The 23,297-nt window shown below is 38.5% G+C and overlaps 1 protein-coding gene across 1 annotated transcript; it reads right to left on the minus strand.

Moving 5' to 3' along the window:
* Positions 1–313: 313 nt before the first annotated feature.
* On the minus strand, positions 314–21,306 carry napba (N-ethylmaleimide-sensitive factor attachment protein, beta a). The gene is made up of 11 exons (NM_001020655.2): positions 21,089–21,306; positions 20,563–20,642; positions 17,192–17,308; positions 16,207–16,253; positions 12,895–12,972; positions 12,748–12,803; positions 11,719–11,803; positions 10,020–10,124; positions 8,066–8,134; positions 5,022–5,072; positions 314–2,517 (listed from the first exon to the last, which is right to left on the minus strand). The coding sequence occupies exons 1-11, from the start codon at positions 21,184–21,186 to the stop codon at positions 2,416–2,418; spliced, it is 888 nt and encodes a 295-aa protein (NP_001018491.2). The 5' UTR covers positions 21,187–21,306; the 3' UTR covers positions 314–2,415.
* Between the last annotated feature and the right edge of the window lie 1,991 nt (positions 21,307–23,297).

Genomic DNA, 23,297 nt, shown 5'->3' on the forward strand with positions numbered 1-23,297 from the left:
GAATAATACGGGACCAGCTGCAAGCAACCATAAGCACGTGATCCTCTCAAAATTAGTTTATAAATACACTTCACTACATTGAGTTGTTAAGATTAACCCAACAATTTGGATTACAAAAATAACTAATTTGTTGGGTTATTTTGCCAAAAAGTGGCTTAACCACTATATAATAATTTATTATTATTATTATTATTATTATTATTATTATTATTATTATTGGGTTGATGTCTCCGCTTGGTCCTAAAGGTGAGAATGACGGCCGAATATCTTAAATATGTGTAACATTTCCTCCAAAAAAAAAAAAAACTGTAAATATGGACATGTAGGTAGAGAAAGCGTTTTTATTCATATATAGATTGACTATGAGGCGCGCATTTGTATCATCAAATTAAGAGTTCTGGAAAAACGGATATAAAAAACACGCCACGGAGAGGCAGTTTGATTAAAAAAATAACAACAATTTTATCAACGCAATCTCACGGCAATTCGTAACTTTTTGATTTAGTGGCTAATTCAAACGATATAATTCAAAGAATTTAGTACGATTTGCTCATCCCCTAATGACGGTTGGGTTTAGGAGTGGGTTTTGGTGCCACACCTCCTTTTTAAAATCGTACAATTTTGTACGACTGAACACGTACGAATTCCTACGAATTAGCCACTAAACTGGCAAAACGTCAAATACTTAAGTTTTCTCGTGAGATCAGGCTGATTTTATCTCGTCAGACCCAGGGGCGGATTTTGTGATTTGGGGCCCTAAGCAATTCGAGTCAAAGGGTTCTGAAATGCACACTCTCTAATTTTATTTAATATTTATTTATATTCATGTTTTTTTTATATCACTCAATTTTCTTATGGACATTTCAAATTTATGCAAGCTCTACATTTTAAATGATTTGTTTTCTTAAAATGAATTTACAGCTAAAAATAATACATATATAATTTAAAAAATAAATTTGATTGCTGGACTGCCCCATGATGGATATTTTATTTTGTAATATTATTATTACATAAAATGACATTATTATTATAATAATATTATATTTGATTGTATATTAAATAATATTAAATTACATTAAAATTGTATTTGTTTAACTCTCACCATACAAAATATGTTAGAAAATGATGTTATATATAGTTTATAGGTATAATTTATACTTCTAGACATTTATTAGGGGCCTAAGCGGCCGCTTCATTTGCTTATTGGTTAAATCCGCCCCTGGTTAGACCTTAAATAAACTTTAGAATGCAAAAACAACATTACTTACGCATTTAATACAACTGTTCTGTGTCAGGTAAATCAGTTGACTGTTGAAATTCTACATGTTTGACCCAACTGGTTGAGTTATTAAATAAATAACCAAACAAAGGCTAAAATTAACCCAGCAAAGCACCAAATATTTAACCCAACTGTTCAGGTTACTAATAAAAAACCCAATAAAGGTTACAAATAACCCCAAAAAAGCCAATAGTATCTGGATGCAGCCTTTATGATGCAAGCTGAAATTGCATTGCTCAGAGATGCAATGTCAAACACAATGCACTCAATGGAGCTAGTGACGTCACTGTGAGGGTTAGGGTTAGGGGTGGTGTAAGGTGAGCACATTAAAAAGCATTGGATGCAGCTCAGATTGCATCTGCACCAAGTCTGCAGCCAATGCAACCAATGATTTGGTCACACTTTACAATAAGGTTCATTAGTTAATGTTAATTAATGCATTTACTAACATGAACAAACAATGAACAATACATTTACTACTGTATTTGTTCATGTTCGCTAACGTTAGTTAATGAAAATACAGTTGTTCATTGTTAGCTCATGTTAACTCATGGTGCATTAACTAATGTTAACCAGCATGGACTTGGAAGTTAATAATGCATCAGTAAATGTTTAATTAAGATTAATAAATGCTGTACATGTGATGTTCATGATTAGTTCATGTTAGTAAATGCATTAACTAATGAACCTTATTGTAAAGTGTTACCAATGATTTAATTAAATAACCCAAAAACAATTTAGTGTACAAAAGCCCTGTAATAAACTGCCAGTACATTTATTAGCCTGATATTTCACAAAGTTGTTTCTCTCTATATAATTTATTATACATTATATTATTTCAAACTACTAAAATGTCAATAAAAGTCACTTTGTTGAACTGTAGAGTTGAATTTTCAGCATCAAAAGTCGACAGAGCAGAGATCAACATCCCATAATGCAATTCACAACCGTCAATAAACAATTAACATCACAAAATACGGAAACTGTTCATTAACAGATCCTTTTTACAGTGTAGTATCACTACAGAACTGTTCAACCAGATTGTCACACACACACACACACACACACACACTCAAACATACGATACGGTAAGAAATTAAACTAGATATGAAGCCACAGTATTCGTCCAGGACGCCTCACTTCAGGTCTCCAGAATCTCCCTGGATGGTTTTCTTGATACGGAGCAACATGGTGGTCTGCCATTGGTCCAGACGAGAGATCGAGTCAAACTCCTTCACCTGGAAGAGTTAAACACATCAAAATGAGCAGAAATCTATGAGCATTTCTACTCTTTCGGCTTTATAATAGACCTGAGGTGATTACTAAACAAGTTCCTGTGAAATTACAATAACGTTTTTTAGATGTTATCAGTATGTTAGCCTTAAAGTGCACACGAGATCAAAACCATATTGATTTTGTTAGCCCACATTACCACTTTTGTAGTCCTTGAAGGGTCATGAAACACCAAAACACATTTTTTTTGAGCTGCTGACAGTCGTATACGTGTCCCACACTGCTAAAAACACTATTAGGACACCTATATTTCACTAAAAAGTGGAAATTGGTTGTTTTTGTGTTATTTCGAGCAGATTCGTACTTCCGGTTTAAAACAAATTTTTTAAGCTGCGTCACGGCCATGAGATCTTAGCATGTATTCCAGCCAGTAGACTGGACGTCTGTACCTGGGAGTGCCTTATTACGTCTCTTGAGTGTTTTGCATTCATTCATGAGAAAGACTTGGTTCAAACCAATCAGCGCGCTCTATTGTGTATGCGGTGCAACTTCATTAATATGCATGATAGCTTCCAACACTGTTTTTACATGTACAGTAGTGATGGGAAGTTTGGATCATTTTACTGACTCGGATCTTTGAGTCTCATTCATCGAGATGAACGAATCTTTTTGCGAGTCATTTCGTTCATTTGGTTCAATTTACCAAAATATTATTAAAATGTAACGAACTGCTTCCAAACACATCTACAACTAGCCCGAAAGGTTGATCACATGACAAATAAGTCATAAATAGAATATAAGAAGGAGAAAATAATAATTCAATGTTTACCTGCTCTTTTGTCTATGAAGGTATTGTTGTCTCTTTGCTCAGCTCACCTCTTCATGTCTTCAAATGTCAGTGGTTTGTTCACGTTACACTGACAGTCTCATATAATCTTAACCAGTGTACACAGTCTGAGCCGACAGGAGCCATGATGATTAGTTCACCGTTCAATTTTTTTTCCGGCTCTAAACGCATATGATTGGCCCGTGATGAACGAATGACTCAAACCCGATGGAGGACTCGAGAGGTGAACGCATCAATTATTTTTCCGGCTCTAAACGCATATGATTGGCTTCTGCCTTTCCGTGATGAATGACTCAAAAGACTTGAAATGAACGATACCACCTGCACAAATGTGCGCACTCACTGATGAACGAATCACTCCCTGAGAGGACTCGTAGTTTGCGAGTCATATTGAAGATTCGTTCAAAATGAACGAATCGTTCATGAACGACCCATCACTAATGTACAGTGTTCAGACATCAATGAGACGCCGCGTTGTGTTGCCAAGTGGGAGAACATGAATTGTGTGGACATCAGTGTTGCTTTTATAATTTGCAGCAGTGAAGGTTTTGTTTTCATTTTGCCGCTATGAGAGCGGGACTCAGGTGTGGATTACAGTGCACGCGATGCGCCATAGAAATACGTGTCTAAGGAACATTGTTTACCCGAGAGTTTTTCTCATCTGGAAATGGTGAAATCCGTATTTGCTGCTCGTGTCCTTTTAATAAAGACGCGGCTCTAGTTGGTGTTGATTGTCTTGTCTCTACAGATTTGGTAAGTGAGCGATCAGTGCTCTTTATTTGTTTATTCAGAGGCAAAGGTAGTTCATATCGTCAGCAGTACTCTTTCAGTGTTTGAAGACAGACCTTAGTCAAATAATTTTTAAGTTAATAAAGTTTACAGTACGTTATTATCACTACAATATTATGGACTGAACAATCTACTGTAAATGATGCTCTCCGAGTGTAAACATGTAAACACCGCAATCAAACTTACCGTCGAAGAGGAATTTCACCGCATTTTGTAACAGGAATAACACACATGGCTTTCTGACGATATTTACCAAGTGCATCTAAGTTACGGAGAAATGCTGAGGTTTTTTTCTCTCATTCGCCTTGCGGTATCAAACATTGCATGAAAGATACACGCTTCCAGCAGTTCCTCGAATCAAATATCTCGTTTGTTATGAGGGGCATGCATGAAAATCCTGAATGAAAGAGCCAAACTGCAGTTAAAGTCCACCATTTAATAATTTGTCAAATAATTCGACTACTGATGTCCATGTAAACACAGTCACTGTCTTTCTCCTCTGCGTCTATGTTTGTTTTGCCTCTGTGAAAATCAGCGAGTGCCCAAACCGACACTCCCATTTTTATGCAAATTTTTTTCAGACCCTCCCTCTTTCCCTCCTCCGACACTCCCCCCTAAACAGAGCTAGACACGCCCACTTTCCTGACTTTTTCCAAAGTAGAGGTGTGAAAAAACCCTGCTGAATCAAGGGGGTTTCATGCCCCTTTAAAAAAAATGTAAATAACTTTTATCACAAGACACTTTTTCAACTTTTAAATAACCTTTAGTGCACTGGAAATGCTTCATGGATGTTTATTTTGTAAACAAGATATTAGTCTTATTTAAGAGTCTTGAGTATGATCATTTATTGACACAAAAAGGTTATAAACTTACAGCCTCGGTGAACGCCTCGCTGTTCTGTTCCTCATGAGCCTCCAATAGTTTCTGTGCAGAAAGACCAAACACATAAAGACAAGCTGCACTTCCAGTTAAATCATCCTTAAAGTAATGTATTTCTGACTAGAAGAAGAAGCTTGCTGTCATGTTCACCAGCGATCGAGAACTACAAATCCCTTCATTTCGCTACACATACACCGGGTTTCACTTCCGCTGATCACACATGCCGCAGAATCTTGTCACTATTGATAGCTTGGACTATTTACACACCCTGCACCCATTTGTTGTTACTGAGTCGTTTGATTTTGTACAAACGTTAGAGGCCATGGTATTTAGCCTCCTTGGGAGAGCAATTGACTCCCATGCGGAAGGATGCCAGTTCGATACTAGCTCGGAGCGGGTTGGGTGGCGTAGGAACGGCGGGGTTGCATTGGTGCTGTGACCCGGATGGGAGTGAGGTTTAGGGGGGTGAGTGTAGCGGAGGCCAGCTAGTGTGTGCTGTGCAGGTAAACCTCACTCCTCTGACCTCTAAAGGTACTCTGGCGACACACACTAGAGACCATGCTCTTTAGCCTCCTTGTTAGAGCAACCGACTCCCATGCAGAAGGTTGCCAGTTCGATACCAGCTCGGAGCGGGTTGGGTGGTGTAAGATCGGCAGGGTTACATTTACACATTAAAGTAATGAAGAGTGCTTGACTAGCCCATTGTTTTAATAGTATGTCAACAAAGTTTTTGTTTAAATAACAAATTTCTTCCTTATTGTACATGAAGGTCAATGCTGAAATTTGTTACAAAAGAAGATGAGGTGGAATGACCAGGGGCCTCATGTATCAATGCTGCGTACGCACAAAAACTTTGCGTACGCCAGGTTTCACGCTCAGAATCGCTCACGTTTGGATTTACTAACAATGAACTGAACGTGGGAATGTGCGCAGCTTCACGGCAGCTTTCTGGCTGGCGTACGCACATTTTTTGTGCGTGTCTGTTTTATTTCCATTGGCGACTCCTAGAGGCAGTTGTGTTAAATTCTTCTCTACAAAGTGTCTGAGCCTTGCAATGGTAGCTGTATGAGACGGGTTCATATAGTAGGTATGTAAGATTTCCATACCATACAGTTGACCAGCTAAACATTAAAGCACAATTTGCAGCGGTCGCCTGTTTTCCCAATGTAATCTGAGCTATTTACCACACGCACATTGCTATAAAGACACTATCTGAAGATGAGTTTGCATGCGTGAATCAGAAACATTTCCATTCAATAAATGTGCAAATAAAATATGATGCACAAACTTATTAATGATTCCTACTTGTCTTTCTCTTGATAAATAGTGGGCAAAATCTGATATGTAGCGGGGGAAAAAAGAAAGAATTCATTAAACGCTGGATTCGAGCCAAGTTTATGCTCGAACATGTCAGTACATGATCAAATGCTTTTTATGAGGTGCGCCACTGAGACTGCTAAGGGTACTGCAACATTTTTCAGTTATAAACCACACTATTTCTTTTTTAAATGCACTCAGTGCGATGTTCAGACCCAACTGTGTTGACCGCAGCAGCTAAACTCTCCCACTCTACTTTTTTTCTTTTGTTGTTAATTCCGGAGAACAAACTTGCAAATAACACCGCTTTTCTACCTTCGAAAGCAGCACTTCCAATTCACATTCTGTTCAAAGTTTCTCTTTTTGCTTGATTTTGCCGTTGCTTTTTCGTTGGGTTTTGCCATTAGCATAGTCATTAGCATATTCATACGGGGGAGGAGGCAGCGAGGGGTTTTGTGCTCGTGCATGTTGCGCTCAGTTTCACGTTCATTCAGATGTACAAAAGAATATGCGTGAGATTCGGCGTACGCAGTGTTTCATACATCTGAATTTTTTTCTGCGTACGCACATTTACAGCTTTGTGCGTACGCAATGTTTTAGTAAGATTTCCACGCAAGTCTTCGTACATGAGGCCCCAGCACTGCTCCAGAGGCACCAGCAGCTGCACAGGTACAGACAGAGGCTGCAGTACTGAGGACCATCCATCTCTATAGGTACAGAGAGCGTTTATTCCTTACCTTTTGTAAATGTTTGAAATTAGGAATGTTTCTGCAGAAGACATGTCAGTGTTTATTTTGATGTAAACTTATTTTGTAATGTAATTATGTGAACTTTTAAAGAGTAGATTTGAGTGCTCAAATGTATATTTAAGTATATAAATAAATAAATACCTGTTTAATTACATATGTTTGTGTTTTTTTTTTGTTCCTCTTTGGGGGCCTCACAGTAAAATTTTGCATAGGGCACCCTTTTGGCCAGCAGAAGTCCTGCTTGATTTATTTATTATTGTTATTTGATACGTTGATTTTTGGATGACCCTTTCTTTTTCTGTTATCTAAACTCATCTGCTCACTACAATCACTCTCTTGCAAACTATTCTGAATTTCTGACTCTGAATTTCTGGAAAATGTTTTAAATAAAGACAAAAAAAAAAAGTCAAAATACTGTGGCATAAGTCATTTGTAGTTCATGTTTGACTTTAATTTCTGTAAATTAGGTTTAAGCAAACATGATTATTATGAGGGGTGAAGCAGTGGCGCAGTAGGTAGTGCTGTCGCCTCACAGCAAGAAAGTCGCTGGTTCGAGCCTCGGTTGGTGTTCTTCCTGCATTCGCGTGGGTTTCTCCGGGTGCTCTGGTTTCCCCCACAGTCCAAAGACATGCGGTACAGGTGAATTGGGTAGGCTAAATTGTCCGTAGTGTATGAGTGTGTGTGTGAATGAGTGTGTGGATGTTTCCCAGAGATGGGGTGCGGTTGGAAGGGCATCCGCTGCATAAAAACTTGCTGGTTAAGTTGGCGGTTCATTCCACTGTGGTGACCCCGGATTAATAAAGGGACTAAGCCGACAAGAAAATGATTGAATGAATGAATGATTATTATGAATGTTTAAGAATAGTAATTTTCTGCAGTAATCCAAACTGAATTATAAAATCCTATTGGTTTGTCACATCGTGGATGCTACAGTACATTCCTTTGAAATATAAAACACACAGGTGTACTTACTTTCAACAGCTTGCATTCTCTTGAGTCAGAGAAAGCTGGAAACATCCCTTCATACTTCTCAATTGCGAGCTGAAAGAAGAAAAACCGACACAGAAACCGACATAAAATATTTGTTAGATGAGCGATTTTATGTCTGGAGTAATTGATAAATTAATCATTTCTACATTGGTCTCGGTAAATTAAAATGTTTTCTGCATTAAAGCCACTTGGTGTTAGTGCAAAATAAGACAACTGCAAAATCAGACACTTTAAAGTCACCAAGAAACGGAAGTTAAGATTGTCCTGTGTTCCTCTATTGTGATAGGCGTCCACATGTGTCCCCCCAAATGATTGATAGCCACACCCTAAATGTCTGACAGCACCTACATGACTGATAGTCCCGCCCTACATTATTGATAGCCCCGCCCTAAAGGACTGATAGTTCCACCCTAAATGTCTGATAGCACCTTACTAAATGACACTGATAGCCCTACCTTACATGAATGATAGTCCCGCCCCACATTATTGATAGCCCCGCCCTAAAAGATTGATAGCTCCACCCTAAATGACACTGATAGCTCCACCCTAAATGGCACTGATAGTCCCACCTTAAATGGCTTACAGTTCTGTCCTAAGTGACTGATAGTTCCCCTCTAAATGACTGATAGTCCCGCCCTAAATGACTGATAGTCCCGCCCTAAATGACTGATAGTCCCACCCTAAATTACTGATAGTCCCGCCCTAAATTATTGATTGTCCCTCCCTAAATGGCTTACAGTTCTGTCCTAAGTGACCGATAGTTCCCCTCTAAATGACTGATAGTCCCACCCTAAATTACTGATAGTCCCGCCCTAAATTACTGATAGTACCGCCCTAAATTACTGATAGTCCCGCCCTAAAGTACTGATAGTCCCGCCCTAAAGTACTGATAGTCCCTTCCTAAACGACTTACAGTCCTGTCCTAAATGACTGATAGTTCCCTTCTAAATGACTGATAGTCCTACCTTAAAGGACTGATAGTCCCGCCCTAAATTATTGATAGTCACGTCCTAAATTACACTGACAGCCCCTCCCTAGATGACTAATAGCCCCGCCCTAAATTACTGAAAGTCCCGCCCTAAATGACTGATAGTCCCTCCCTAAATGTCTGATAGCACCTTCCTAAACGACACTGATAGCCCTACCTTACATTAATGATAGTCCCGCCCTACATTATTGATAGCCCCGCCCTAAAGGACTGATAGCTCCACCCTAAATGACTGATAGTCCCAACCTAAATAACTGATAGTCCCTTCCTAAATGACTTAAAGTCCTGTCCTAAATGACTGATTGTTCCCCTCTAAATGATTGATAGCCCCACTCTACATGACTGATAGTTCCCTTCTAAATGACTGATGGTCCTACCCTAAAGGACTGATAGTCCTACCCTAAATAACTGACAGTCCCGCTCTAAATTACTGATAGTCCCGCCATAAATGACTGATAGTCCCGTCCCAAATTACACTGATAGCCCCTCCCTGGATGGCTGAGAGCACAGCCCTAATTCACTGATAGGGCCCTCTTAACTGATGTTATGCCCTAGATGACTAATAGCCCCCCTAAACTACTGAAAGTCCTGCCCTAAATGACTGATAGTCCCTCCCTTAAATGACTTACCGTCCTGTCCTAAATGACTGATAGTCCCTCCCTTAAATGACTTACAGTCCTGTTCTAAATGACTGATAGTTCCCTTCTAAATGACTGATAGTACCCTCCCTAAAGGACGGAGAGCCCCACCCTAAATAACTGATAGTCCCGCCCTAAATTACTGATAGTCCCGCCCTGAATGACTGATAGTCCCGTCCTAAATTACACGAATAGCCCCACCCTAGATGGCTGAGAGCCCAGCCCTAATTGACTGATAGCGCCCCCTTAAATGACACTGATATTGTACAATACAATACAATCTAAAAAACCACTAGTTAAAATGCCAGACCTTTGCGTTTAATTCGTCCACGATGAAGTGGCACAGAGCTGCTTTCCAAAAGTACTCTTTAGCGTTGTATTTCAGCAGAGGATTATCCATTGTGTTGGATGCAACCTGAATGAGAAGAGAGCAGAAGATTTTACTGTCACTGTCATTTCATGCATTCAGTTTCCAGTCTCTGGTTTATCAGGGGTTGCCACAGCAGAATGAACCGGCATATGTTTTACACAGTGGATGCATTTACAGCTGCAACCCGGTACTGGGAAACATGCTTACATTCTTACATTCACACACAATTATACACTACGGCCAATTTAGTTTACCCAATTCACCTTTGGGCTGTAGGGGAAAGCAAAGCACCCGAAGAAACCCACGCCAACACGGGGAAAACATGCAAACTCCACACAGAAATACCAAGACTCTAACCAGCGACCTTCTTGCAGTAAACCACTGAGCCACCGTGCCGCCCATGCAAAAAATGTAAATGTGCTGAAATTAAGTTAAGATTAAGTTAAAAATTAAGTTAAACATTGCTAAATCTAATTTGCTTAAATTCACCCCATATTAATTGTTTGCAACCACTCACCTTAAAAGATTTAGTAAATCCAGTGAATCATTTTTTTCAGTGCAGGAAAGAAATATCCTGCAATTTCATTTAGCTTATCTGGATTTGCTAAAAGGCGACACAGTGGCGCAATATGTAGTGCTGTCGCCTTACAGCAAAGTCACATGTTCGAGCCTCGGCTGGGTCAGTTGGCATTTCTTTGTGGAGTTTGCATGTTCTCCCCGCGTTCGCATAAGTTTCTTCCGGCTTCTCCGGTTTCCCCCACATGTCCAAAGACATGCGGTACAGGTGAATTGGGTAGGCTAAATAGTCTGACGTGTATGAGTGTGAATGAGTGTGTATGAGTGTTCCCACTGATGCGTTGCAGGCTTGCAGCTGGAAGGGCATCCGCTGGGTAAAACATATGCTGGATAAGTTGGCGGTTCATTCCGCTGTGGTGACCCCTGATAAATAAAAGGACTAAGCCGATATATGAATGAATGAATGGATTTACTAAAATAACAAAAACTAAAAATAACTAATTAATTTTAGAAAATACAACAAAACTAAATTAATTTAAAAATATTATAACACAATAAATAGAATTCTAACAGTTTTAAAATAAAAGAGACAAAACTAAAATCACAATTCATACTATTAATTAGACCTAATAGTATTTAATTCATTCGTTCATTTTCTTTTCGGCTCAGTACCTTTATTCATCAGGGGTCACCACAGCGGAATGAACCGCCAACTATTCCAGCACATGTTTTAAACAGTGGATGGCATTCCAGCTGCAACCCAGTACAGGGAAACACCCATACACACACACTCATACACTACGGCCAATTTAGTATACTCAATTCACCTGTAGCAAATGGACTGTAGGGGAAACCGGAGCACCCAGAGGAAACCCACGGCAACACGGGGAGAACATGCAAACTCCACACAGAAATGCCAACTGACCCAGTCAGGACTCAAACCAGCGACCTTCTTGCTGTGAGGTGACAGTGCTAACCACTGAGCCACCGTGTCGCCTCCAAACAGTATTTTAAATACACAACAAAACCTAATTCGATAATAACAATAGGCTTTTATTTGCATCTGAATTTCCTTATAAAAAATAAATGGCTAAGTTTAAGACAAGACTTGTGCGTCTCTGACCTGCTCAAAGATCTCGATGGCTTTGGGGTATTGTTCCAGCTGAGCGCTGTACGAGCCCACCTTCAGCAGACACTTATTAGCAGAGCTTAATGAGAAAACAGAAGGCAATACAAATGAGCACACAATTTAAAATGAGCATATGGCTCACAACCAGAGAAAATGGAAGATAGACATACAGTTGAAGTCAGAATTATTAGCCTCCCTTTGATTTATTTTTTAAATGTTTCCCAAAGGATGTTTAACAGAGCAAGGAAATATTCACAGTGTGTCTGATAATATTTCAAGAGTTCACACTTAGCTGATGATTGATTGTAAAGCTTGTTTGGCATGCTGTCCCGGGAGAGAGCCCTGAGCTCATAAGATCCTTGAGCCTGGGGCTCCCTCCCGTTTGCAAGGCGAGAGGGGAGTTTGAGCTCAGGTAGATCTCGAGAAGTCCCCTGCTGTAGTAGCTAATGAACAGATAGTGATTGCTCTTAAGAGATAACTACTTACTAGGAGCATGCCTATTGTTCCCATTTGTATTAGTCAATTAATTTAAGTTGCATATGTTTGGATGGTGGGAGGAGACCGGGAAACCCGGGGGAAACCCACGTGTGCACAGGGAGAAGGTGTAAACTCCTCACAGAAACATTAGCTGGCTTGGTAAGGACTAGAACCAGTGACGTTCTTGCTGTGAGGCAACAGTGCTAACCACTGGGCCACTGTGCCACCCTTCTAGGAAAGCAGGAGGAGTAGGGGGGGAAGGGGGGATTCTTCAAAACGAAGATGGCTGTTATATGAAGCTCAGGGTGTTTATAGTGGAATAGAAATCGTCTGATTGGTGAATTATAAATTGAATAACGTAAGCAATCATAAGCATGTGATCCTCTCGAAATTAGTTTATAAATAAACTTCACTTTAAGAGATATAAGAGAAAGTCTTATGATCTGCAGAGTGTATGATTCTTAATATTAATAAACCCATTCAAATGTCTTTTTTGTGCTCCAGGCTCACATTTATGATAGGGTAAAGCAGAATATAAACACAAACCTGTTTGACTCTTCACCTTTATAGTAGTCTGCGGCCTGTTCGAAATGAGCAATGGCCTACAACACAATCAAAACATTCATGATGGTTACAATAATACTCAGCAGCATTTTTGGAAAAGTATCACCTCATATAAGTTTAAAGGCAAACCTTTTCAATATCCACTAGCTCGGATTCATAGATCTCCGCAATAGTCATGTGATGCTTTGCAGCGATGGTGAACCTTCCCTGTCAATCACATGAAGCACGAGAGAAAAACATTATGTCAACAAGTCATGACAGCAGATCTTCATATGTTGCTTTAATTTATTTTTATCAGTTAATCAAGTTATTTTTAGTCAGAATAAAACCGATTAACTGTTAATCGAAGGATGCGTTTTAACCAATGAATGGTATCAGCTAAATAATTGAAAAATATTTTAAAAATGTTAAGTTTGGATGCATAAATGTGCAACACATATTTGTTAACTTGTGGGAAAGTAATACGTGCAACCACACGTGCCTACACTGTCAAAAATAAAGGTATACGATTTGTCCCTGGGGTGGTACCTTTTCGAACGGTACAAATTTGTACCTAAATGGTCCATATTAATACCTCAAGGGTGCATATTAGTACCTACAAATTTTAAGAGGAACACTTTTGCAATTTTTAGGTACTAACATGTACTCATGAGGTATTAATATGGACCTTTTAGGTACAAATTTGTACTTTTCGAAAAGGTACCACCCCTGGGACAGATTGCGTACGTGTATTTCTGACAGTGTACAGACGTATTTTGCCAAAGAAGCAAAATGAAAGAAGAATATTGCTAGTCACAGTTTGACACAGACGAGTTAATGCCAAACAGGCGCTGATGCTCATTGCTTCTGTCCTGGATCTGCGTACAATTGGAGAAAGAAGCTGCAAAACTAAACTTTCTGAAATGTGCTCTGCTTTGGAAACAAGCTGGCCACAAGTCGGAGCGTCTGGGGTTTCTCTCCATCAGAATGCGATTCGCACCGCTCATAAGCACAACAAATAGCTTATAGTTCTGATTATTTAGTGTACAACCAACAAACCAACCTTTTTGTCCATTTGGAAAATTACAGTAATAGTTCTTACATAATACCCATTTTTAAAATAGCCTATATCAGTGGTTCTCAAACTGTGGTACGTGTACCACTAGTGGTACGCGGGCTAACGTCTAGTGGTACGTGGAGGAATCACTGAGTAATGAATTTAATTTGCACAATAGCATCAATGTGATCAGCATTGGCTGTAATCCTACAATCAAACCGCTGTGCATAAAATGTTTACTTTCGTGCATCGCATAATCAGCTGCTAAAAAATCAATTCAATTGGCGCAGAACTAGAGAAAGAGGTGCGTGGTGCTTGGAAAGCAGATACTCGCTAGAGCAGTTGTCTCAAACCCTCGGGACACAGACCATCACCGGTTTATAGGTCAATTGGTACCAGGTCGCATAAAAAATCATGAATTATTTCCGTTTTATTTATAATCTGAGTCTGAACGATCATTTATTGGAAAAAAACTTTTATTTTGAAATATGACCAATTTCTCTTGTTACATCTCAGTCACTTGAGTGCCAAAATTTAACCAACTGATTAGCAAGATGATTACTGCAGCACAACGCGCATGTATATTCCAGGCGTGCCGAGTTGAAAACGTCTTTTCAGAATGCTGCACGGCGAGTCACGTGACAAGAACCGACTGATATGCTACTTTGTTTTAATACCGGTGATTATGGTGGTACATGGAGTGACAATTTTTTTCTGAGGTGGTACTTTGTAAAAATAGTTTGAGAACCACTGGCCTATATGATCTACGAATCAAACAAATTCAGAGCTTTGTTGATTTTTGCATGAAGATAACTCCACACTAAACTGAAGCTTTCATTTCACAGCTTATTAAACATGTATGCAAATTAATGCAATATCATATGTAAACAACAAAATTGTTAAACGCTATTGACCTTATTCTTCAATGCTGAAGTGCGCTTGTTTTCGCGATTGTTATAGAACTTTCGATTCAGTCGCCTATGGGGGAAATGACTAGGAATAATAAACGGCAGAAAACGGTCCGACTACTTACTCTACAAACAAGCGTTTGCATGATTATACAGACAAAAGCAGAATCATATACTAATCAAATATCAGTTTTTGTTCTTCCGTCAAATAAAAATATCAGGCTACCTCAAATCAATCGCTCCAGGGAAAACATGCAATTAATTAATGCTCTGTTGTTATTCTTATATCACAAACCTGTCAACATTTTTAAAAGAAGTCATTAGTTTAAGAATTATGTCTTGAGCATGTGGTTTTACCTTTGTTTCCTCTTTCACTCGCGGTTCAATTGTTGAATACTTGTTAAGTGTCGGCTACTATTTACCTTATTCTCTGTGTACGAGCGGGCGCAGCCATTTGAATCATTTTGGTCCGAGAATTCCGGTCTCATTCACTTCCCTTCATTTTTGGACATTAAAAACGGCTCGTTTTGCTGCTTGGTGTTGCACACATATATGATTGGACAAGTAGCCTATGTCGGTTATTGAAACAGATTCAGTCAGTGTTTTCGTTTTGTTATCATTCATTTATTCATTCATTTTCTTGTCGGCTTCGTCCCTTTATTAATCGGGGGTCGCCACAGCGGAATGAATCGCCAACTTATCCAGCAAGTTTTTACGCAGCGGATGCCCTTCCAGCCGCAACCCATCTCTGGGAAACATACACATAAACATTCATACACAAAATCATACACTACGGACAATTTAGCCTACCCAATTCACCTGTACTGCATATCTTTGGACTGTGGGGGAAACTGGAGCACCCGGAGGAAACCCACGCAGGGAGAACATGCAAACTCCACAAAGAAACACCAACTGAGCCGAGGCTCGAACCAGCGACCCAGCGACCCTCTTGCTGTAAGGCGACAGCACTACCTACTGCGCTACATTTGTAATTTAAGTGAAAAATACATGTATCTAGGGCAGGACTATTTATTTAATTCTTTTTATTTAGTTTATTCTGTTTTCCTATGCTGTTGGAAACACTGCGACTGCCTGAAGATGTTCTGTTGTTAATATGTTTTGTAGGCTAGGCTGTTGTTTAGTATTTTAAAACGCAATGTTCAATGTGTCACACAAAATAGACACGTCAATTAATTTTTAAAATTAAATAATAATTTAATCTTAATCTGACCAGTTAACGGGAAATATTCAGTTAATGATTTATTGTTATCGGTTGGCAAAATAGACCAAAATAAGTCCATCCCATCCTTGATTGAAATAAATTGACTAGGAAAATTCATTTGATTCTACTCAATGTAAACTACTTTACATTACTTGTGTAATTTTTATACAGTGTTTGTACTATTTACATGTTCAGTAAGATTAACACACCATAAAAAATGCATTCATTTTATGCATCAACAATATGTGTGTTTAAATAAAGATGCCAAGTCTTACCATGTCTGTATAGATATCGATGGCTGCGTTTAAACAGTTGATGGCCTCTGTGTGATTTATTCAAACAGAATGAAACAAAACGTCAGCAAGATATTTTCAAAAGAGTCGAGAGAAAGTCTCACGATACAGCACATACACTAACTGATAGAAGTCTTGTCGCCTTTCCAAGTTTTAGGAACAACAAATAATAACTTGAGTTCTAGTTGATCATTTGGTATCAGAAGTGGCTCATATGAAAGGCAAAAACCTCTAGATTACACTTACCAAAATAAAATGTGATCATGCCTTGATTTTTAATTATTTAATTAGGACAGTAAGCTCTGACTTTCACTTTACATCTCTGCAAAGACTCAAATCACTTATTAATAAAGTCATCTGGAATGGCAAAGAAAGCGTTCTTGCAGGACTCCCAGAGTTGCATTCATCTTCAATGCCAACTCCTTCATCTTACCCCAGACATGCTCAATAATGTTCATGTCTGGTGACTGGGCTGGCCAATCCTGGAGCACCTTGACCTGCTTTCAGTAGCTTTGCTGTGGAGGCTGAAGTATGAGAAGGAGCGCTATCCTGCTGAAGAATTTGCCCACTTCTGTGGTTTGTAATGTAATGGGCAGCACAAATGTCTTGATACCTCAGGCTGTTGATGTTACCATCCACTCTGCAGATCTCTCACACTGAATGCAACCCCAAACCATGATTTTTCCTTCACCAAACTTGACTGATTTCTGTAAGAATTATGGGTCCATGCGGGTTCCAGTAGGTCTTCTGCAGTATTTGTGATGATTGGGATGCAGCTCAACAGATGATTCATCAGAGAAATCCACCTTCTGCCACTTCTCCAAATGATCAACTAGAAGTCAAGTTATTATTTGTTGCTCTTAAACTGGGATTGACGACAACAATACAACCAATAGCACATTAATAAAAGATGAAAATTGCTGTTATTTTCTTCAATATTGATTAAAGTATTAATTATTGCCCCCACCTTGAGGATCTGCTTTCTTATAAGCATTTCCAGCATCAACAAAGCTGGTGGCCGAGTCCAGTTTATTCTGCATCTGCATGTGAAGTCTTGCCGCTTGGCAGAAAGCATTGCCCGCAGCTAAAACAACCAACAAATCAGTGTTTAAGTTACTGACAGTAATGAGAATAACTCATCTAGAGCAGGACAAAAGCTTAAAATACATAAAATACATCAATTATGACAAGTCTACAGCAGCTTGAGCTACGAATAAAGGGATAGTTCACCTCAAAATGGAAATGTGGTCACACTTTATTTTGATGGTCCATTTTTTAAATTTAAGTTACATTGCATCTACATGCAAACTTATTCTTATTTAAGAGTTCACACTTAGATATTGCTTGATGATATTAGCAGCTTTGACATGCTCTCCTGGGAGAGAACCCTAAGCTTGGAGATAATCAGCCCAGGGCTCCCGCCTGGTCGATAGAGCATGTAAGGGGAGTACGAGATGAGGTGGTTCTTGGGAGTTCCCTGTAGTAAAGAAGGAAAGTGGGAGAAGGGGTGGATGGGGGGTTTCTTCAGAAAAAAAAGATAAGGGTGTAATTTTTTGCTAGGCTACTGTAACCCCACCGGTCCTACGCCACCCAACCCACTCCGGGGTGTCAACTTTTTTTGGTAGTAATTTGGTAATACAAGCTTCAGTGAATCAAATTTATGAATGTATTTAAATTCCATCCGATTTATTGATAAAATGTATACGTTTTCAGTGTTTTGAGGGATATTTTGTGACTATTTACGAGGTTGCTGTAGGTCCAACTATAAAATTATGGGCTCTATTTTGACGGTCCATGCGCAGAGCGCAAAATGCAGGGCGCAAACGCTTTCAGGGCATGTCAGAACACATTTTTGCTAACTTAAGGACGGGAAAATCCACTTTGCGCCATGGCGCATGGTCTAAAAGGGTTGAGTTTATTTTCTTAATGAGTTATAGGTGTGTTTTGAGAATAAACCAATTAGAGTCTCATCTCCAATTCCCTTTAAGAGTCAGCTGCGTCGCACCAAGAGCGCATTCGCTATTTACAGGACGCAAAGTAAGTCTAAGTGAAAATCTGAACATTTCACCAGCAAACAGTTAACAGTTAACAGCTTTTTTTAACAGAAAACTGTTAAACAGAGCATCTACTGCATGAGAATGAGAGATAATGGATCACTTTCACTTTCGCTCTTGGATAGGGAAACCTTTATGCACAGACATCAATCAGTCTATAAATAATTAATTGCGTTTGTTAAGAGCAAATATTCGTTTCAAAACTATTTCTAAATTCAGTTCTAATTTCCAGCAAATTAATAATTGAACAATAATAACGAAGTGTGTTCAAAAACCTGAGTTATATCCTAAAACACATGCTGTGCCCCATATGGTCTAAAACCTGACAGGTGGGCAAATCTAAGCTTGTTTTTAATAAAACAAATATAAATATGGATATAATAAATAATACTGCTAATAATAATAACATTATACAAAAGCAAATTGTTATGAATGAACTGAAAAAGCCTTCCGAGATGAAGAAGACATAAAAGCAGTGATTTTTCATATTTATGTAGTTTTTTTTAGTCTGCATGCAGATGAAAACACGTATCTTACAAGAAACTTGTTTTGTATTGAATTTAATTGAATTGAATTTTATTTGACAGATTAAAAAGTATCCCATACACTTTGTTATAAAAACTGTTGAGGATAAAAACACAATATAGCCCTGGGCTTATTTCCATTGTGGTCCTCTGTTGAATAAAACAATGTATGGCTTTAAAATACCAATGATGCATAAAACAAACAGTCGCCACAGCGGTATGAACAGTCAACTTATCCAGCATATGTTCTACACAGCTAATGGCCTTCCAGCCGCAACCCTATTCACACTCAAGTCACATATAAAACAAAATATCCTCGTCCATCATGCAAACTAATTATCCTCATCAAACAACCATCTTTTGATAGCTTTTTTGAACAACCTTAAATCTTTTATTTCCTTGATTGATTTTAGTAGTTTGTTCTACATGATTGCACTTGTATATAAAACATATTTTTCCCCACTAAATTTCTAAATTTAAATAAACAAATATTAAAATCCCAACCCCTAGTACAGTATGAGTGCTGTTGCTTCACCATTTGAAAATAGATTGAAAATAGAACCACATTATTAAATATTTTACGTACGATTCCCAGTTTTAAAAAACACACTTTATTACTAACAGTTAACATACCTAATTCATTAAAAGATTTGTTGTGTAAATGTGCTCTAGGATAAATTTTTAAAATTATTCGTACTAATTTATTTTGTGTCTTTTGCAATTTTTCCTTCATACTCTGTGAGCAGCTACTGTACCAAAATGATGTAACATAATCAAAATGGGGTTGAATTAAAGCTCCTGCCAACAATTTTAAAGAATGAACATCCAACAGATCAGCTTGCAAATACTTAAGATGTCTATCGGCGCTCTAGAACTGCCAGTTTTAGATTGTTGAATTATATTTTGCCTAGCATTGATTGGCGCAATTTTGCATGCACAATGTTATGAACTGTTACAGGGGGGTCAAATGTATATTTTTAATTTACATTTTTTAATTATTAATAATTAAGGTATACAGTTGAAGTCAGAATTATTAGCCCCCCTTTTATTTATTTATTTTTTTTTTTATATATATTTCCCAAAGTTTAACAGAGCAAGGAAATTTTCACAGTATGTCTGATAATATTTTTTTCTTCTGGAGAAAGTCTTATTTGCTTTATTTCGGCTAGAATAAAAGCAGATTTAATTTTTTTAAAGCAATTTTAAGGTCAAAATTATTAGCCCCTTTAAGCTATATATGTTTTAATAGTCTACAGAACAAACCATCATTATACAATAACTTGCCTAATTACCCTAACCTGCCTAGTTAACCTAATTAACCTAGTTAAGCCTTTAAATGTCACTTTAAGCTGTATAGAAGTGTCTAGAAGAATATCTAGTCAAATATTATTTACTGTCATCATGGCAAAGATAAAATAAATCAGTTATTAGAGATGAGTTATAAAAACTATTATGTTTAGAAATGTGTTGACAAAATCTGCTCTCCGTTAAAGAGAAATTGGGTAAAAATAAACAGGGGGCTAATAATTCTGACTACAACTGTAGATCAGAGATCAGGGAAAGCTATTTACTAAAGGGCTGAGCGCCCACTCATCTTGTTTTGATGTCCTTCAGGGGGGGGATCAAGCGTTAATTAGGTGGTCAATCCCCCTTTAACTCCCCAGTATTTCACACCCTGGTCACCACAGAGGAATGAACCGCCAATATTATGCATTATGTGAAATAATCAGCCACTTTGCATGTAAACATGAAATGCATACCACTCCAGTTTTTGGCCATCTTGAACATGTTGGCAGCTCTGGCATACATTTCGCATGCATCCTCCACCTTATGATTCCCCCTATAAAACATCACAAATCTTCAAATCAACAGCCATTTCGAAAGCAACGTGTTATAACGCGTCGTAGCCTGTCTAATGCAGCTCTATTATAGCATTGCGTGTCGCATCATGGAAATATTTGACATTGGACTGTCAAACGCGGAGGCATAAACATTCAGTCGACTCATTTTACACATCGCACATAATGAAAAACGGACGAATAAGAATGCATTCACAAGATATAGGTAGGTTATGCATGCTTTAAATGAGAATACTTTAGGATATTATACAATATACAGTATACAACGCGGATGGATACACGTTCATTTTCATACATCGCATATAGCCTAATAAAGAACCGACGAATAATAAGAATGCATTGACAAGATGTTAGGCTCTATTTGAAATGACTACAGGACATTGGACGTCTTATGAATGTCAGATCGTGACCAAAATCGCTGTCTCACCCGAACATCCCTCCGAGAAATGAACCCGAGGATTTGACTTTTTTGTCCGCCTCCGCCATCAGCTGCATGGCCTCCTTCTCTTTGCCGGAATTGTCCATGATTGCGTGTAAAGGATCGGTAAAGGCCCCGGGTTTGTTGATATAGAGTGCGGTTTAATGCAGAATCATGAAGGATGTGAATCTCCTCCTCCTCCTCCTGCTGCTGCTGCTGCTGTCGGGTGATGCTGATGCTGCGCGTTCATGAGCGAGAAACTGCGACACTCTTTGGCTGAGAGGCGAAGCCACGCCCACTTATTATCATACGCAGAGCTGGGAAAGAAATGCATTGATGAATACACGTTCATAATATTAGAATTATAATGAAAAATCAAAGTGTCTGTTGTCATCAACTTATTCATCGATTTGTGTAAGTAGATTAAATTAAAACACCATTTTTTAAATACTGCAGAGACATAAATCTCTTTATTCTGCAGCATTTATGTATAACCTACGTCAAACTTTAGTTTTATTCATGTGTATGGAGGAGTTTACAACGGGATATTCATACATATAGGCTAGTTTATAGACAGTGGCGCCCCCAGAAAATATTCTTAAGGGTGGCCAGATGAGGCCACACCAAATCTTGGGGTGACACACACACACACACACACACACACACACACATACACACACAAATTCAGTGTTAGTGTTATTTTTATTTTTATTTTTTAGTAAACTAAATACTGTTGTTTTAATTAATTTAATTAACTGATCTGTAAACAGGGGCGGACTGGCCATCTGGCAATTCTGGCAAATGCCAGAAGGGCCGGACCATTTTTTAAATGTGGGCCGGTCAGCTATTTTTTTATTTTTTTATTTTTTAATATGTATTGTTTTCACATGCAGGCAGCTTTTATCTCTTGCAAGATGTGAGTATTATGATGATAATGATGATGATGATGATGATGATAATAGTAATAATAATAATAAATGTTAAGCATTGGCCCAATCAACAATGACCGGCTGGTTTCGAGATGGGCTGACCCAAAATCTGGCTAGAATGTCAAAAAAAAAAAAGTAAAACTCTGCCGAAATGCATAAAATTAACAGAAATAGTCTCGAAAGAGGGCAGCGGAGGGGCGCAAGAAGGATGCTTTTTCAAGCCTCGGCTGGGTTAGTTGGTGTTTCTGTGTGGAGTTTGCATGTTCGCGTGGGTTTCCTCCTGGTTTCCCTCACAAGTCCAAACATGTGCTGTAGGTGAATTGGGTAGGCTTAATTGTCCATAGTGCATGTATGTGAATGTGTGTGTATAGGGGTTTCACAGTGCGTTGCACTTTGGAGGGCATCTGCTGCGTAAAACATATGGTGGACAAGTTGGCGGTTCATTCCGCTGTGGTGATCCCAGATTAATAAAGGGACTAAGCAAAGAAAATGAATGAATGATCACATATATAAATTTGTTTTTGTTCCTGTCACATACATTAAATGTTTAAATATCTATTACATACAGTATATGGTGATATTATTTCACCATCTGTACACCAAAATAAGTAGTGAATGTGCGTGTCCGTGCATGGGGCTGTGTCGGTGTAGTAATGTGGGCTGGTGTGGCTACAGTGCCAGGGCTGATTTTTAGTCCCAGTCCGCCCCTGTCTGTAAATATTTCATCATTCGTTCATTTTCTTGTCGACTTAGTCCGGGGTCGCCACAGCAGATTGAACCGCCAACTTATCCAGCACATTTTTACGCAGCGGATGCCCTTCCAGCCGAAACCCATCTGGGAATTAAATATTTCAATTATTACCAAATATTATCACTATATATTATTACTAAAAATAATTATGATAACTTAATTAATAACAATCTGAACAAAAGGCATTACTGTATACACACACTTACTATACAGACCCTGATAATATAGTTTATCCATATTTCTTTTTGAGCAACAATATTATCAATACAGCGTCTTCTATCAATGTGCCCTAAAAAACTATTGAATTTTTTGGCCTTTGTAAGTCAACCAGCCAGAAAACTGAGGTGCTAAACAATTCTAAAAAGCTGATTTGAAAATGCATTTATTTATTTATTTGGTTTTAAATTGGACAAAACACAATGCTTTTGCGCCATGTGCTTCAGACTTGCACCTGGTTGGTTAAAATGGTTAAAATAGAGCCCCTTTTGTTATAAAATGTGTTTTCATTTATTTATTTTCTTGTCGGCTCAATCCCTTT

This window comes from Danio rerio, chromosome 17 (assembly GCF_049306965.1).
Source record: "Danio rerio strain Tuebingen ecotype United States chromosome 17, GRCz12tu, whole genome shotgun sequence".
Taxonomy (NCBI): Eukaryota; Metazoa; Chordata; class Actinopteri; order Cypriniformes; family Danionidae; genus Danio; species Danio rerio.